Genomic DNA, 17,410 nt, shown 5'->3' on the forward strand with positions numbered 1-17,410 from the left:
CCAGGCAGTAGCAAGCACATTTGAAGCGCAGAGGGGAGCAAAGAGCCTTTGCCGGTCCAAGCAGTAGCAAGCACATTTGAAATGCAGGAGGCGGGAGAGCTGTTGGGGAGCGAGTGCAGGAGAGACATTTTTCTTTTATCAATGTTATATGCATTGACTCTTTGTATAACACTTTATAATAGTGACATTTCATAGTGATGTGCTTATGTTGATCTTTCGTATTATAAAAAAAATTGGTTAGTACAGCTTTCTAAAAAATTTGAGTGGATGCTCCTAAGTTTTTTTAGAATATTTTAAAGAGTGATTTCATTAATTTTATAGGGTCTATTTAAGATTTGAAAGTTTAAGTTTCAATTTTGTAGAAGCTGGTGGCCTCATAAATTTTATTATTCTTTTACATAGTAAATAAAATATTTTTTAAAATGGTGAAATTTTGAAAAATCTAGATATTTGGCTAGAGGTTAAAAAAATCCTAAACTGATAGGACAATTTTTAGCCCCACCTGAAGAGCACACCTTCCAATCCTCAAATTAAAAAATAGGAGCTGCTAATAAATCCTGTAGCATAGTTGTTTGTTTGTTTCATGAAGCCTCCGTTACTTAAAAATAGATCTTTAAACCCCACTTGGGACCACAGCTTAATCTCCCATATCCCTCTCAAAAAGAGAGACAGCATGTACAGTTGTAATATATATATATATATATATATATATATATATATATATATATATATATTAAAAATACAATTAGCTATAAATTTAGCATTAGCAGATTCGATACAATTATCATTTTCTCATTAATAGAGAGCCACAAAAAGTTAAATTGAAATTACACGGTTTCAAAATGGCATGCTTAGAGTAAAGGAGTGAGTGCCTTCATTCTGTTAAGTTGTAATGTAATTTGCTTTTGCATGGTGCTGACTCCATGTAAGACTAGGATCTGTAGATGATTTATAATTGAGTGCTATACACATTAATATAGTCATGACTTAAGTCAAAAAGTATGATTACACCCGAAATAGATAAATGAATGTACTGTTCCATGTTTCTGTGGTTTTTCTAAATTGTAATCTGTTCCTCCAGAATTGTTTCAAATAGGTCATAGCAAAGCATTACATATTATATTATTCTATTTTCAACAACTCAATTAGAATCGTTAGTTGTCATAAATATGTCTACAATTTTCCCCACGATGGTCTGGATTAGCTAGCAACAGCGACAAATCATATATAAATGTTTGCAGCTGTGTTAAAGCCATTTCCCATCAGCTGTAAATAAATGAACCACTGTAAATTATAATAATCCTGCTACATTTAGATATAGCTTTTTGCAGACTATCATGTTTTCTAATGGGAGAGGAAGGGCGTTGAGAGATGGTGGAATGGGGACGTCCCCAAACTGTCCTCTTTAAAAGGAGACAGCTTGGACACCCACGAGTCCACCCCACTAGGATGGGTTTCCTAAGAGCGTGGTCCCCTGTCATCTGCGCAGAAAACAAATGTTAAGATACTAGCATTGGATATGATGGTAATCCCCTCTCCTAAATATAGTCAAAAGCTAAATATGGTAGCTAAAAATTAGAACATTTCTATTTCCGAGTATGGTAGAATATTATCTTCTCATATTCAGTTGGAGAGAAAAAGTTTTAACTTCAAACAAAATTGACTTGTACACAGCATGCACACAATTCATATCTTAGAAATATGTAATCCATGAAGACAAGTGTAAGACAATGAGCCAAAGGAAAAAAAAATAGAACTTTCTAAGAATGGAAGAATATTATCTTCTCAAATTCTTAGAGCGTCTTTCGGGTTTTTGGATACAAGACCTCCCAAGTTCTTCCTGAGGCCAAGCTTTTGCTTAACAATGTTGATCATTGAATTCAATCAATTATTTTTAACAGCCTAGTTCAATGCTGCCATTAGATGGCTTGCAAACTAATGGAGACATGACCAGAGATATGCTGGCAATGCTACTGTAATTGCTGAAGTGAAATCACAGCATGTCCACAAACTGATAATGTCTTATGGTTTGTGAAATCCTCTGCTGTAAACAGAAATCTCAGCCAAGAATAGATTACAAAAAAATGTTTTTACTTGTCCCCAGTACCACCTTTACATAAATCTGTACACAATATTAACCAAAATAAAGAATTTAGGCGTCCACTGCCACATAAATTCGCACAAAACATTCAAATAGCAATCCAAAGGCCATCTAATTAATGTGAGAACTATGTGGCACTGTTCCCTCGGTAAGGAATGGCGAAAGAAAATTATAGCTTAAGGTACTCCTTTATTATTCTTTATTATTACACAGTCTCAAATAGGCCCATATTCACAACACACAGTAGGCTCGGACCACCTCCACAATTGGAGCTCTGCACATTGGGCATTTTCCACTATTCTGCAGCAACTCATTTGCACATTTTAGACACGTACACATGTGACCGCACCTGCAAAAAGAAATTAATAAGAACAGTAGAGTCTTTAACACAGCTTATTTAATTGCTTCCTACTTGTTCATGAACCCTTAAAATCATTTTATTGGGACCTAAATTATGTTCTAGCTAAATTAAAAAAAAGCAAGAAAAAGAAAACTATTAAAGAGTTTGAATATCACCTGTATAGCAGAGAATCAATATGAATGTCACAACAGACGCAGCACATCCCTTTCCTTACTGTAACCCACTTTGATCCATCTATAGATTCATCCGGTACACCTGCAGTCCATGAAAAAATCAAGCAGCTTTCTTACAAGGCACATAAGCTAGGAAATAGTGATAAAAGCATACAGTCATCAACAACGGATTGGCACTAGTTAACAAAAAAATGGCCTAGCGTTTCACACGTAATACATGCATGCCAGGGCATGTATCAACTTCCCAATCTCAAGCATTTCAGTTATTCCTCGTATAGAAGACAAAGGCTTATCTATGGTAGAGTAGAAACATATATGTTCAAGCACCAGAGCAGCCTCGGAGAAGCTCTAGACTAGATGGTTATGATATATCAAGTCCACGGGGAAATTCACTAAAAACTGGCTTTTAGCAGATAAATAGCAATGAGTCCACAATTGCACTTTAGCAATAAAGACAGCTGAGTGTCTTCCACACATAACCCCTAACCTTTGCACAAAATATATCCAATAAAAGTTGTCAAGAGAACTGATCCCACCATGAAAAGTTATTATTTCAATGCGCAGGATGGGAACAAGTACTTGAAGCAGACCAATAATAATTAGATCCCAAACATTATCAAAAGAATAAGATAAACAAATGCTATTTGGTATTTTCATTATTTCTGATGTTTTGGCCTTCAGACCACTTCAAACAATTTTGCAATGACACAAAGCTCTGATATCAAATTAAAATGAATGAAATGTGCATCCTCCCCAGATAAATATTAGCCTCCAAACGTTAGCCTGCAAAGCACCTCCCAAATCCTAAGAATTTTAAACAAGAGGCATAAAGCAGTGCAATTTTGCTTTAGCTCTGGAACCAATGCTCCTACAAAAAAAAAATTGTTAACAGTAAGTTTAAAGTTGTTATAAGCAGAAGCCATCCACCAGATGCAGGGTTCACACAGCTTAGTTCATGCATGGACTTCACACATTGCAGACAATGCCAGTACTTTCTGGTACATGGCTTTCAGTGGATTTAAACCATTGTTTCTCTGAGTTTCTGGGAGAGGTGATGCAGGAACATGGTTTCTGGGACAACAAATATTTTTCTACTTTTGGGGACGGCAAGGAAAAGCTACTAAAATAAACAAATACAGTGCACTGAATTTGCAATGACAATCCTCCGCCTTTTAGCTCTTTATGGATTTCTTACATTTTTTTCCTTGAAATCTTATCTTGTTAACCTTTAAGCACCAAATGGATCAAGCTACCCAGTCCAGGATAAACCCTCCAAGTCCCCAAGTCCCTATCACTCCCAGGAAATTGAGGACATGGAATAATGGTTTAACTTTAAACCAAGGTTCAGGGCCCAGAGGAATGTGGCATATTTGCACAGAAACTCCAAGAACCTTTTACCATCCTCCTTTGCCCACCATTCATTTGGAGACCCATATCTATTTCCTAATGCACTGATCCAGATATCATTTGTAGTGATTGAGCAAGTCAAAGACCAAGGAAGTGTTTACTTCCAATATTATTTCTCCTCTTGTTATAACTCGAAGTAGTCTCCTGGCCAGAAATTTGAGAAAAGCAGACGTTATGGAAAAAGCATGAAAAGATTCAAGTGACCTGATCCCTCTGTCACCCTGGAATATGAGGTGATTTTATAGTTCTTGGTCTGTGAAGATGCATAGAAAACAGGAATTGTTTGATGAGCTAGAACAAAGGTATCAGTGCTGACCTTGCAATATTGTTTTGCTAAAGAGGGTTGAATTGGGTAAGATGATCATGAAAGCCCGATTCACCTCTTCTATTCAATCTGATTTTGGTAAGGAAGGTCCCATTTATCGCTGAACAATGAACCTATCCCACCCACTTTTTACTATTACCCAGAACATGTGTAGGATAAAAACCTAAGTTGCTGAATTGTGGGATTTTTCGGGCAATTCTGGGTACGAAATGTACCAGAATAGGATTATGAAACGAATCTACTGAGTTCACGTTTTTAGATGCGAAATGTTTTGTGATTCTAGTTTGATCTTTTTTATATTGAAAACTGAATTTAAATTAGTATGTTATGTTTCAAACTTTGAAATTTGTAATGATTTTGTTTAGCACATGCATTGGTATATGGCATTCTAAACTTAATTCTATTTTTTAGCTACATACATATGTATATTATTTTTGTATGGACGTACCAAAAACGTACTAAACCCCCAAAAAAAAATCTGTCGTACTGGCATTTCGTACCCACATACCCGTTTCCGTTCCCATACCCGATTTGGCAACTTAGATAAGAACTATAAAGACTGATGAAAACCATACAAAGACAATTATCATAAAGACCATAACAGCATCCAATTTTAAATTTGTGAAAGACACAAATGAAGAAACCAGAACATGCATGTAAAACCAGAAAAGTGAAATGATCCCACCAAAGCAAACTATAATTTATTAATTTCAATGCCAGGTTGGCAACAAGATTTTGCAGCAAATAAATGATAATAAAATCCAAACATTATGAAAAGGAACAAAAGAATAATGTTTATTATCTAATCTTTTGGAAACTCCAAACAATTTTGGATCAGCAAAAATCTGTCAGATTGCATTAAAAATAAATAATATGTGTATCCTATTCAATTTCATATTTGCCTGGACAGCACCTCCCACATCCCATCCCATAGGAAATTGAAAAGGAGGCACGTAACAGTTAAGTTCCGCTTAAAATCTAGAACCTTGCTCAAACAAAAAATTTCCATTACTAATAACTCCAAGTTACCGGGTTCACCGGCTGCCTGGCCCGATCTGCGTCCGGATCGCACCAGATCCAGGGTACCGGTCCAGTTTGCCTACGGATCTGACAGTCTCTGCAAGGTATCTGTCGAAAAAATTTGAAAGTTATCCATCGGAACAATTTTATCCGTAAAATTTTGCCAGATATCTGTCACGGAGTACACCTAAAGCGGAGTCAGGTGGACTATTCCAAAACAATTCTAGTAAAGTTTAATCTTTTAAAATATTTAATTTAGATATGTTAAGTTAATATATTTGAGTATTCATAATATTTATGTTAATTTTTTAATATATTTGTTTTATAATATTTTATAATTTATATAAGGTGAATATATATATATATATAGGGAATCACCTTGTGGTGTAGTGTAGTGGTTCAAATTCCCGTTTGGCCCAAACGGTGTAAATGTCGATTTGGGCCCACCTTGGTGTACGTGCAACAGGTTGGTGCACATGCAAAGATTGGTGGATGTGTTGGTGGTTGTGGAGGTTGATAGCGCGGTAAATGAAATCAGAGAACTTGGCAGCACCTTGACAGATGAAGACATAATTGAGATGATCTTGATGTCCCTACCGGAAAGTTACAGTGACAAGATCTTGGCTATCAAAGAAACCTATGATCCGAAGAAGTTCACTAAAGAGCAGCTTTATGATACTTTATTAGCATTTGAGATAAGGAAGTTTGGAAAAGACAAGCTAAGATTGAGTCTGTCTTTAAAGCTTCTGAGGAAGATCCGGAACATGAAAGTTCAAATGAGATGGAAGCAAACTTTGTAAGGAGATTAAAGAAAGGCACCACAAATACAAAGGTATGTTACCTCTTAAATGTTTTAGATGTGGAAAGATTGGTCATATTGCTACTAAGTGTCCGGAAAAAGGTTCAAGACAAAAGTCTAGAGAAGGTAAAGGAAAATTTAATAAGAGAGCCTATTATGTCAAAGATGATGCTGGTATTTCAGATGATGAATCAGATTATGAAGATGGAGATTGTTTGCTCTTGGTAGAAAAAGATATATCTAAAATTGATATTCCTAAGACTGTTGATACTGCTTTACATGCTAGAAGAGATAGAAATGAATGGCTGATTGATAGTGGATGTTCAAATCATATGACTGGTGACAAAAGTAAGTTTGTGAAACTTGATAACTATGATGGTGGTTCTGTTACGTTTGGAGATGATCAGACAGAACAAATTGTGGGAATTGGTTCTATTTCTTTTGATGGAAAGAAAAATACTAACAATGTTTACTATGTGAGGGGTTTGCATCATAATCTTTTGAGTGTTGGACAGATGTGCGAAAATGGTTACAATGTTGTCTTTCAAGATGATGGTTGTGAGATCTAGAAAGGATCCGAAATTGTTATTGCAGCAAAGGAAAGGACTGGCAAAAACACGTATCTGCTAGAAGGAGCTACGAATCATATCAATGATAGCTGGCTATGGCACCGGAGGATGTGTCATATCAATTTTGACAACTTAGTGAAGATTAGTTCATCAAGTGTAGTGAGAGATTTACCGAGGTTGACCAAACAGTATAACAACTTTTGCAAAGAATGTCAAGTAAGCAGACAAAAGGAACTTACAGAGGAAAGGAGCATTCATCCACCGGATTGTTATATTTAGTGCATATTGACCTATGCGGTCCGACCAGAACAAGAAGTATACAAGGTGAGAAATATTTCATGTTGTTGATTGTGATTATTTTAGAATATCATGGGTTGCAGTTTTGAGAGAGAAGTCAAAAGCATTAGAAAAAATCAAAATATTCAAGGCTAAAGTTGAAAATGAAGTTGACAGAAAGATTACGTGTTTGAGGTCTGACAGAGGAGGAGAATCTATTTCTGATGAGTTTAACAATTTTTGTGAGAAACATGGTATTAGAAGACAGTTGTCTGCCCCGAGAACACCTCAGCAGAATGGTGTAGTGGAAAGGATGAACCAAACAATTCAAGAGGCAACCAGAACAATGATCAAAGGAGTAGAACTCCTCGAAGTCTATTGGAGAGAAGCAATACATACTGCAGTCTACACTCTTAACAAAATTCTATATAGAAAAAGACATAGAAAGACATCTTATGAACTGTGGCATGGTAGAACTCCAACAATGAAATATTTTAAGGTATTTGGAAGCGAGTGCTACATCCAAAGAGATGAGGATAATCTTGGAAAATTTGAAAACAGAGCTGATGAAATACTCTACAAAGAGCAAGGCATACCGATGTTACAACAAAAGGCTGAACAAGATTGTTGAAAGTGCAAATGTGAAAGTTGATAAAGACACTTTTAAAGGAATCTGACAAATTGGCAAGTTATGAGTCTGATGAACCGGATGACAAAAAAATGGAAGAAAAGATCAAAGGAGATGAAAAAAAGGAAGCTTTGGCATCTACATCTAAGACACCAAGATATGTTCAGAAGAATCTCAGTGGATCAAATTATTGGAGATAACAAAGCAACTCAAGAACAAGTCATGTTATGTTTACTTTCACAGATTGAACTGAAAACAGTAGAAGAAGCTTGCAATGATCAAAATTGGATGAAGGCAATGAAAGAAGAGCTGAATCAGATTGAGAAGAATCAGACATGGGAATTAGTTAACAAACCGACATATAAGAATGTGATTGGAACAAAATGGGTATTCCAGAACAAGTTGGATGAAGATGGAAAGGTTGTGAGAAGCAAAGCAAGGTTGGTTTGCAAGCGTTATACTCAGATTGAAAGCATTGATTTTGAAGAAACATATGCCCCAGTTACTCGGATGGAGGCAATCAGGATGTTCTTGGCTTTTGCAGTTTTAAGGATTTCAAAGTCTATCAGATGGATGTGAAATCAACATTTTTGAATGGAGAATTGAAAGAAGTTTACATTAAACAGTCGGAAGGATTTAAGTTGAAAGATGATCCGAACATTGTTTGCAAATTGAAGAAGGACCTTTATGGATTGAAACAAGCCCCTAAAACTTGGTATGGAAGGCTAGATAAGTACTTGATTAATCAAGAATTTCAAAAAGGTTCGCCTAACAGCAATTTATATTTCAAAACTGATTCAAGTAAATCTTAATCATTGTAGTGTATGTTGATGACATAATTTTTGGAGGAAATAAAGGTATGTGCAGAAAATTTACTAATGAGATGCTAAAGGAATTTGAGATGTCTATGATTGGTGAGTTGAATTTCTTTCTTGGTTTGCAAGTAAATTAGAATGATAAAGGAATCTTCATTTCTCATACTAAATACATTAAGAAATTGTTGAAAAAGTTTGGGTTAGAGAACTCTAAATCGGTGTGTGCACCTATGACCATTGGATGCAAATTGACAAAAGATGAAAGTCCCCTAAAGCAGATGCAAGTCAGTACAAATCAATGATTGGATGACTGTTATATTTGACTACCACCAGACCGAATATCATGTATGCAGTTTGTTTGGTGGCTAGATTTCAGTAAGAACCGAAAGAATCAAATGTTGTGGCAGTGAAAAGAATTTTCAAATATCTAAAAGGAACAAAGGAGTTTGGTTTGTGGTACCCTAGAAGTTTAGATTTCACTCTGACAGCTTATACTAATGCAAATTGGACCGGAAGTGTTGATGATAGGAAAAGTACAGATGGTGGAGCATTCTTTCTCGGCTCTCGGTTAGTTGCTTGGTCAAGTAAGATACAAGATTCTATCTCTTTATCTACAGCTGAAGCGGGATACATTGCAGCATCCTCATGTTGCACACAGATTCTATGGATGAAGCAGACTTTGAAGGATATTGGTGTAACATTCAATGAACCTATCTCTATTATGTGTGATAACTAGTGCAATAAACATTTCTAAGAATCTGGTACAGCATTCCATAACAAAGCACATGTCAATTCGGTATCACTTCTTGAGGGAAAAGGTGTTTGATAATGAAATAAAGCTTGAGTATGTACCTACAAAAGAGCATATTGCAGATATCTTCACGAAAGCGTTGTGTAAAGATACTTTTGAGTATCTCCGGTAGAAGTTGTTGTTTATTTTGTAACTTAGCTCGAAAAAAAATAATGAACTAAAATAATATAGGGCTGGGCACTTTTCTCCTTTGATAGCGCACCTTACCTTAGCCTTTTTCAAGGCTTAGTTATATGACGGAAAAGGTTCCTTACTAAGCCGACTTTATAATGGAAAATCAAATTTGTTAGTGGCACCAAAAGGTGCCTTATTGGGCCGACCCAATAAGGCACCAACCTCCTATAAATACAGTGAACCTAATGTCATTTGATACACACTCCAACCACAAGGCGAAAATACCTCTGCAATACTAGTCTGAATTCTGCCCTCTGCTACTTGCGAATTAAGAGGACAGACCTGGTGCAGATCTGAGCAAGGCTGATTCAATCAGACTTACATACATTTCCAGATTGATGACTGGTGCGAATACATGTCAGACTAATGAGAACCTATAAAAGACTCATTGATGTTGAAAGGCATGAATCCAAATGGGCTGCAAGCACGAAACCCTTCATCCTTGACGAATCAAATGCTTCAGATTGCTGGCTGATCTAGGCAAGTTGGTGTACAGACCTAGACATCATCATCAAGCTCTAAAAGCTAAGTTTGTATAGTTACAATTTGGATACAATACATAATCAGATCGGATGATTGTTCTTGCTGGGTTTTTCCTCCAGATGTGGAGGTTTTCCCAAGGTAATTCGTGTTGAGTCTTCTTGTGCATTTACTTTATTGATTTCTTGGTTTAAGTCATCAAATCTAATAATCTGATTTAACAAAATCAACACCTTAATTCTATTTTCTGTTTTACTGTTAATCTGAGATATTAAAATTCAACAGAAGTTAGGGGTTTACCCCTTCCTCGTGTGAATTGATGTACATTTGGATGTGCATTAATCCAGTGAACAGCTTGCATATTTTTATCTAGACTGATGCGTGGATGCTTCCTCATAGGGGGAGCAAGAGTAAGTTTTGTAGGGGGGGTTATGTTCGCCTTTGTCCTTGATGTCAAAAGGGGAGAGATCTTGAGAGGTTGTGAGAGATTCAGATTGTTGAGTTATTGCAGAGTTGTGCAGAAAGTGTCATGTATTTGTTGTTGATGGATGTTGCCATCAATGACAAAGGGGGAGATTGTTGCAAATGTGATGGTGATAATGATGAGTGATTGTCATTGACGTCAACATAATGGTGGATGTTTCTGATGTTCTTGGTATTGGTGATCCGGAATATGTGTTCCCAGAATCCTTGGTGCTCTGGAAGATGTGTTGTTGGTGATCTAAACATTTCTTGTTATCGGATATGGTGTTGATCAATGGTATTCATGCGTATCTTGGTTCCATTCATAATTTTGATGTTTTTGGCAATTATGTTTGGATCCGGATTAAGTTCGGAATTCGAGGATGTGTAGCAGCTTTTGGTGTAGCGAGTGAGTCATGATTTGGATTTGGAATTTGTAATGTTTGTAATGTCTTGATCTAACCGTTGATGTGTGTTGTGGCATGGTCTACTTCTCATTTCTTCCGACCACCAGAATGTTTAGTATTGACCTATTTTAGATCCCTGTCTTGGCCAACTTGGAAGATTATGCTTCTCGGAAGACAGTATATATATGAGGATGATCTAATTGTGTTAGATATGGAAAAGTGTTGTATTGTTTTGAAGATATGCAAGTTTGGAAAGGAAAGATCTAATTGTTGGTGATAAGCAAGTGTGTTGGTGTTAAGGCACCAGAAGTAGTCCGGTTTTGCAAGTAATGTTTTCAGTGGTGGATTCTTTCTTTCTTCGGTTGTGAGCCCACCTAAAGTGAGCATTTTGGCAGTGAGCCACCCTTTGTAAAAATCACCTTAACTGGTGTTTTATATTGAGAACTAACATTCTCTGTGGTTTTTCTCTTCTTGGTTTTTCCATGTCATATCTGGTGTTCATTGTATGATATGTTGTATGTTCAAGTATTCATGTTGTATCTATGTTAATTAATTTTGTTGGTTTGGATCCGGTTGTGAAAAGAATAAACGAAATTGATTTAAGTTATCAACTGATTCACCCCCCCCCTCTCAGTTGCCCAGATATTCAACACCTTGTGCCAGACCCACGTTAGGCGCGTGCTACTTGCGGATCCAGGCCCTCATTGGCGCATGTTGCTTGCGGACTTTGTGTCGGACCCATGCGGGTCTTTAACTCTTGCGGGCTAGAGGTCCTTGTTGGGATTTTGTGCTCACAGGTCTAGACTATTGGATTCGGGGATGGGGTCCCCATTGTGGCCTCACCTGGCGATTGGACCAAGCTAAAAATCCATGTAACCAACCAAATATATATATGTGTGTGTGTGTGTGTGTGTGTGTGTGTAAGCTTGCAATTGGGGTTGCAAGCTATGTGGGTTTAACCTTGGAGGAAACTTTGTGGTTGAGTGTGCCTGAGTTGTAGCAATATTGGGATGGGTGACCTCCTAGGAAGACCCAATGCTTCACCTCTGTGAGCATCACCTAGATGCAATGAGTGCTAAGTGGACCATTCATTCTCATGAGAGATGGGCTCTTGTGAACCACTGCTCATGAAACATGGGTCAATGAGTTTGATGCAAAAACTACACAGTTGAATCCTGATAGCAATATCATAATTTTTACATGTTTTTTGTACTAAAGAACCCAAACCCCCAAAAAAAATTAGCCAAACTGGCAAACCAACCCAAACCAGTAACTTAGTAATAACTCATTCGCTAAATCAACAATTTCTTGTAAATATGCATCTAATAAATACTGGAACAAGACATAGGTTTGTTAAAGTTGTTATAATGCAAACGCCATCCTTCGGATGCAAGGTTCATACAGCTTGTTGCAGACAACAATGCCAATAGTTTCTGGCATGAAGCTTTCACCTGGTTCAAACCATTGTGTGGTCCAGAGTCATGTGGGCTATGTGTACAGGGTGCTTAGAATGTCTAAGATTAGAACCAGAAAATAATAACTGAAAGAGACTGTATACAATAGAAAAAGTAATCATGGAGATTATAATAGCATCTACATTTTAAATTGTGAGGAAGAAAATTAAGTAACCAGCACATGTATGTGAAACCAATATAATAAGTATTTTGTATATAGATGTACATCCCATATAATTGAGTGTATATAACACCTTAATTGTCACGGCCTTATGCAACCATTCTCAATCTTCAAATGTCATATAACTGCAAGTTTCTTCCTCAACGTGTGAAGAATCATTTGTCGATACAATAGGGAGTGCTACATCAATCAGATTCAGAACCAATGGCTGGACCACCAAAATAACCATGAACAAGTTGCACCCAATGGTGTTGTAAATAAAACTGTCGTATCTATGTTGTGTTTAAGGAAAGTTCTCATACTGTGTACATGGACAGTTAGAGTTATATGTTTGAAGACGTACTCTCATCCATTTAACTACTTCATGTGATCTCTCTCTGCCTATCTATCTGCAGGTGGAAGGCAATTGTTTTGATCATGGACTTTGTATGACATAATTATCTGTGGCAATCAAACATAGATCCACATTCGATAGAAGAATAATTTGCAACATCTATAAAGATTCCCTTCTAAAATGGTGCTCATTACCTTATATGAAAATCTGCCCTCTCCAACAAAGACACACATTACCATGCCTGATTGTGGGCAGTCCCAACCTGTAATCCACGGAGACCAACTCCAAGGCTTGCTAGTGGACAGTCTCTGCTTGATACAAGATCGGCGATGGCACATTAAGTGCATGATATGATGCACATGGAAATATCGTGTGGATATTATCCTGGGTAAATGAGAATACACCTCCAATTGACCCTTTTCTGAGAAATTGGGGATCATTTTAATTTCAAGGTCTATGTTTTGAGACTCGGGTATAAATAAACAGAAGTCCCTTTCTTGCAATATCAACAAATTCATTGTTGGAAACAACTCTCATTTCTAACCATTGTCAAGCTGTCCTCCACAGGACTCAATTTCAAAGTTTGTGCAACATTTTGGATGATGATGGAACCTTCATATTATGTAATTGTCATGGATTCTTGATGCAAAGAGCATCCTAAGTGAGAACAACCTTGCATCAATCAAAATATATTTCTTTTGTGGTTGTTTGTCTTTTGCAGGATTCTTGAGTTGTCAGAATCATTCTATTCTTGGAACAGAGGTTAATTTTTCCTGCAGTCACCATTTTGAACATACAAATTAGCAGTGTTTCACCCATGCAGTACCACATATTAATCCCCAAGCCTTCATATTGGCATCGCGCATCTTAGGGGTGCCCAAAACAATGCCATGTCTTTGCTAAATGTTCTATTCTAAATTAATGCAATGTAATTTGTAACACCTACCAAGGAAAGCCTAATTAAGCTATGCGCCACATATTTTAATCTTGCACAACTAGTAATGTCAACTATGAGATTATGGTCCCAGGGAGGTTCATGGTTAAGGCCACATTTGAGTTTTAAAGCATTCATCTTGCTGCACTCATTAAGGGTGGGTCGCTCTATATGTTCCAGTGACTCCACAAGCAAGCATCCAATTCCAAGGAGAAATTCAAGGAGAATCATTTAAAATTGGATCCATGATCCTCATCACATGTGCATAGGGCAATGTACTACGTTTTTGTTTGCTGTATCGATACTTCATCAAGACTGTCTTTAAAAGATCATCAATTCCACATTCAAAAGAGTTAGTTCCAGTTAGCTCGAACAACAAAGAGAATTCAGAAGAACAAAGAAAGTATCATATTGAAAATCAGCTCATAGCATCGTAGTTTGAGAAGCTACGTGCTTATTTGTGTTTTTACTTCATTGTAATTCAAGACCAAGGTCTAATTCTGATTGTAAGCCCTTGTAGCAAGGAGAGCTGATGTATTTCAAAGTGTGATTCCATAACATTGTTGTTCTACCTATTTCTTGTGCATTTGCATTCTGTTGTGTGACAATGTGAAGTGATTTGTGTTAGGTTGTATGGTTGGATAACCCTTAATTGGATCCTCCATCCATGATTACACCATCTATGGCTCAAAGCCTGTCAGAATTCCTTTGGGTTCATAAGGCATGTTAGTCTGTGGTATCATGTCACTGAAAATATCTTTTTGTGCTCCCAATGTTATACTAAAGTAATTGAAAGTACACGGGTGTGTCTAATATGTCAAGGAATGGGCACCCTTTTGTGTCACATAGGTTATAGTTAATGTTACAACAAGCTTCCAGGCAGAATTTGAGGCGAAGTGTTTTAGATACAGTTTTTTTTAGGCCATTTTAGGGGACAGCTATTAAAAAAGTAGGGAGATTTTCAGAAAATATACTGAAATTTCAAATATTCGTATGATATCATTCATGAGCCATCATTATTTGAAGCTTCTAAGTTTCAGGAGAAATTGATTAAATGGTATTTTATAGAAATTAACTGGATATATGTTATATTTTTTATGCTTAGAAACCAACAATTTAGTTGTGGATGAACAGAAACCCCCAGGGTTGTCAATGAACGGATTTTTCAACTGTGGGAGGCTTTAAATGATGCAAACAAGATGATTTCTGAAGGAAAGAATAAGTAATCTTGAAACATCCTTTCAAGAGATTTTGGTGGAGCAAAAAGCTAGAATTGACAAACTTGAACAGGAGATCAAAGACATTAAGGATCCTTAAACCAGGTTCTTCAGGTCCGCATGAGTACCATTGAGAATGGTGCTTTGGACCTGAAGCTCTTGAGAAAGAGGCTAAAAGAGACTACTGAGAAAGGGAGAGCTACACCTATGCTTGGTAAGGAATCCTCCGCAGGTCTGAGATCTAGAACTAGAAGTAGGAAAAGAAAAATGAGAGCTATGGAAAAATAGGAGCTCATTGACTAAATCCATCTACACAATGGATTCTTCCAAGAAGAGCTAGGCACTGCTCCAACCTTGAATAGTCTGTAGTTTATGTTGTGGCCTGTGTTTTAATGGTGGTTCTGTTTTGTTAATTTTGCCACTTTTGGGCTATGGGTCAGCTGTTGATTAGTTGGTTCCATTTTTGGTCCCTTCAAAACCTGGTTTTTACCCTTTAATCAAAAACATTCATAAGGCATTCATCATATACATGGCCTCACATTATCAAAAAATCTGAAATACAAGAATATGTTCAAAAGGGTAGGTGATGTGCATCCAGAGAACATAGTAGTTAAGTTATCATTAACTTCTACACACTAATGAGTCTACTTAATTCATTTTAGACTTCAAATTTCAGTGTCATTTAAATTTGCAAAAGTCATCAAGTCATACGTAATCAAAGAAACGCGAATTGCCATGAATCGCCTAAACTCAGCGAGTCCGAGTCCAAGTCATGCTCGCCGAGTCTCTAGAACTCAGACTCAGACTCGTCCGTGTCTGGCGAGTTTGGCTCAAACTCGCCAAACTCGGCGAGTCCCGAGCCCCAAACTCGGCTACTGCCTGAGTTAAGTAAAATGACAAAAAAAAACATTTAAAAAAGTCTCATTAAAATGAATGGTCTCGTCTTTGTTCACTACAACCTCCGCCTGAGAATGAGAAAAATTAGGGTTACAACATGTCAGCCAATAGAAAAATAACACCCGTCGCCTTTATTAAATAATGAGTTTTTTTGGCCTCGCGGGGTGCTTCCCCTTGACCCCGCCCTGTATCGCGACAGGGAGTGCGGAAGGGGCGCTGCCCCTTGACCCCACCTTGGGAGCGCTGCCCCCAAACCCCCGTCAAAAAATATGGGGGGAAACTACGTCGATAGAAGTAGGGAAAATTTAACCTCCGAGTCTGACAATGATTGGATCGACCAGGTAGATATAGAAGCTAAGACTATAGCCATGGCAGAGGAGGAGCAGAGAGCACGAGCACAGACAGGAGATTCAAAGGCAAATAGTGACACGGATGTTCCCGATGTTGGTGAGCATGGCATGGTGTCACGGGGAGCGGCTATGGTTGTCGAATCATCCAAGACCTACCTTAGACGCCTTCGCAGGGGGCCGGGGCCGGAGGGTGCTGCCGTGTAGGCTCCTCTGAGCCATAGGCTTGTAGTTGTATTTACCTTTGGTATTTGTATGAAACATTTGATGATGATCATATGATGACATGGATTTTTTATTCCATGAGTTTTGTAATATTGTATACATTTGACAATATTTATATATCTATGTTTGTTATTTCCTTCAGCTACAATTTGTGTTTATGCTTATGTGATTGATGTATACTTTTGTATGTAATCAAATGAGCCGAGTTTGATGATGTTATTGTGTCTTTAAGGTGTATTCAATAAAGGGTGCCTGAAACAAGTTTTAAATCTTTAAAAATCTCTAAATTTCTTGAGTTTTTCACTTTCTCAAGTCCAACCGAGTCTGACGCCGAGTCCCGAGTCCGAGTCCGATTCGGCCTTGCCGAGTTTGAGCCGAGTCCAAGTCCCGTTTCTTTGTACGTAATGCGCTCCATTTATGAAAAAGTCAATTTGAAAATGTGGAATGTGTATGGAGGTTATGAAGGCAACTTAAGTATTTTTAAGGTTTAAAGTTGAAGGCTAATTTAAAGTTGCACGTAGTTATAAAACTACCTCTACAATGCAATGTACTAAAACATGAAATTACCCCCGTTAAGGGGTTAAGTGACACTCAATCAGAAAAGAAACAAAAACTTTTTACATCTTGAAGGAAAAGACTTGTGGATAAAGATAAGGTGGCCTACCTCTCCCCGCTCCCACCAGGTTTCACAAAACTTAACTTTGAAACCTTAAATTTGATGGGGCTTCAAGGGGCAACCCAAACAGTGCAAGTGTGGGTGTTTTTCATCCTGTTTGGTTTCCAAAACCTTTTCTCATCAACGCCATGATTGACACAGACATAACTTGATTTAACATCCTTTGCATCCTCTGCTTATTCAAAGATTCATTGACCATCGTTTGGAAAGGATCTAAAAGATTGTTTGAACAAACAACAAAGGCAATCATAAGGATCTCATGCCCAAGGACCATACTCACACAACTTGACCTCATTCCAAACACACAACAAACAGCTCTAATGCCATAGATCCTGAT

General features: G+C 37.4%; 1 protein-coding gene across 3 annotated transcripts in view; it reads right to left on the bottom strand.

Annotated features, from left to right (window-relative positions):
• Positions 1-1,676: 1,676 nt before the first annotated feature.
• LOC131043616 (uncharacterized) overlaps positions 1,677-17,410 on the bottom strand; it is a 42,519-nt gene continuing 26,785 nt past the window's right edge. For all 3 annotated transcript variants that reach the window (XM_057976848.2, XM_057976850.2, XM_057976849.2), the window contains 2 exons: positions 2,618-2,717; positions 1,677-2,450 (listed from right to left, as the gene is read on the bottom strand). In XM_057976848.2, the coding sequence (XP_057832831.2) occupies positions 2,333-2,450; positions 2,618-2,717 (218 nt within the window). In that variant the 3' untranslated portion in view covers positions 1,677-2,332. The remainder of the gene's footprint in view (positions 2,451-2,617; positions 2,718-17,410) is intronic.

Source organism: Cryptomeria japonica, chromosome 1, assembly GCF_030272615.1.
Source record: "Cryptomeria japonica chromosome 1, Sugi_1.0, whole genome shotgun sequence".
Lineage (NCBI taxonomy): Eukaryota > Viridiplantae > Streptophyta > Pinopsida > Cupressales > Cupressaceae > Cryptomeria > Cryptomeria japonica.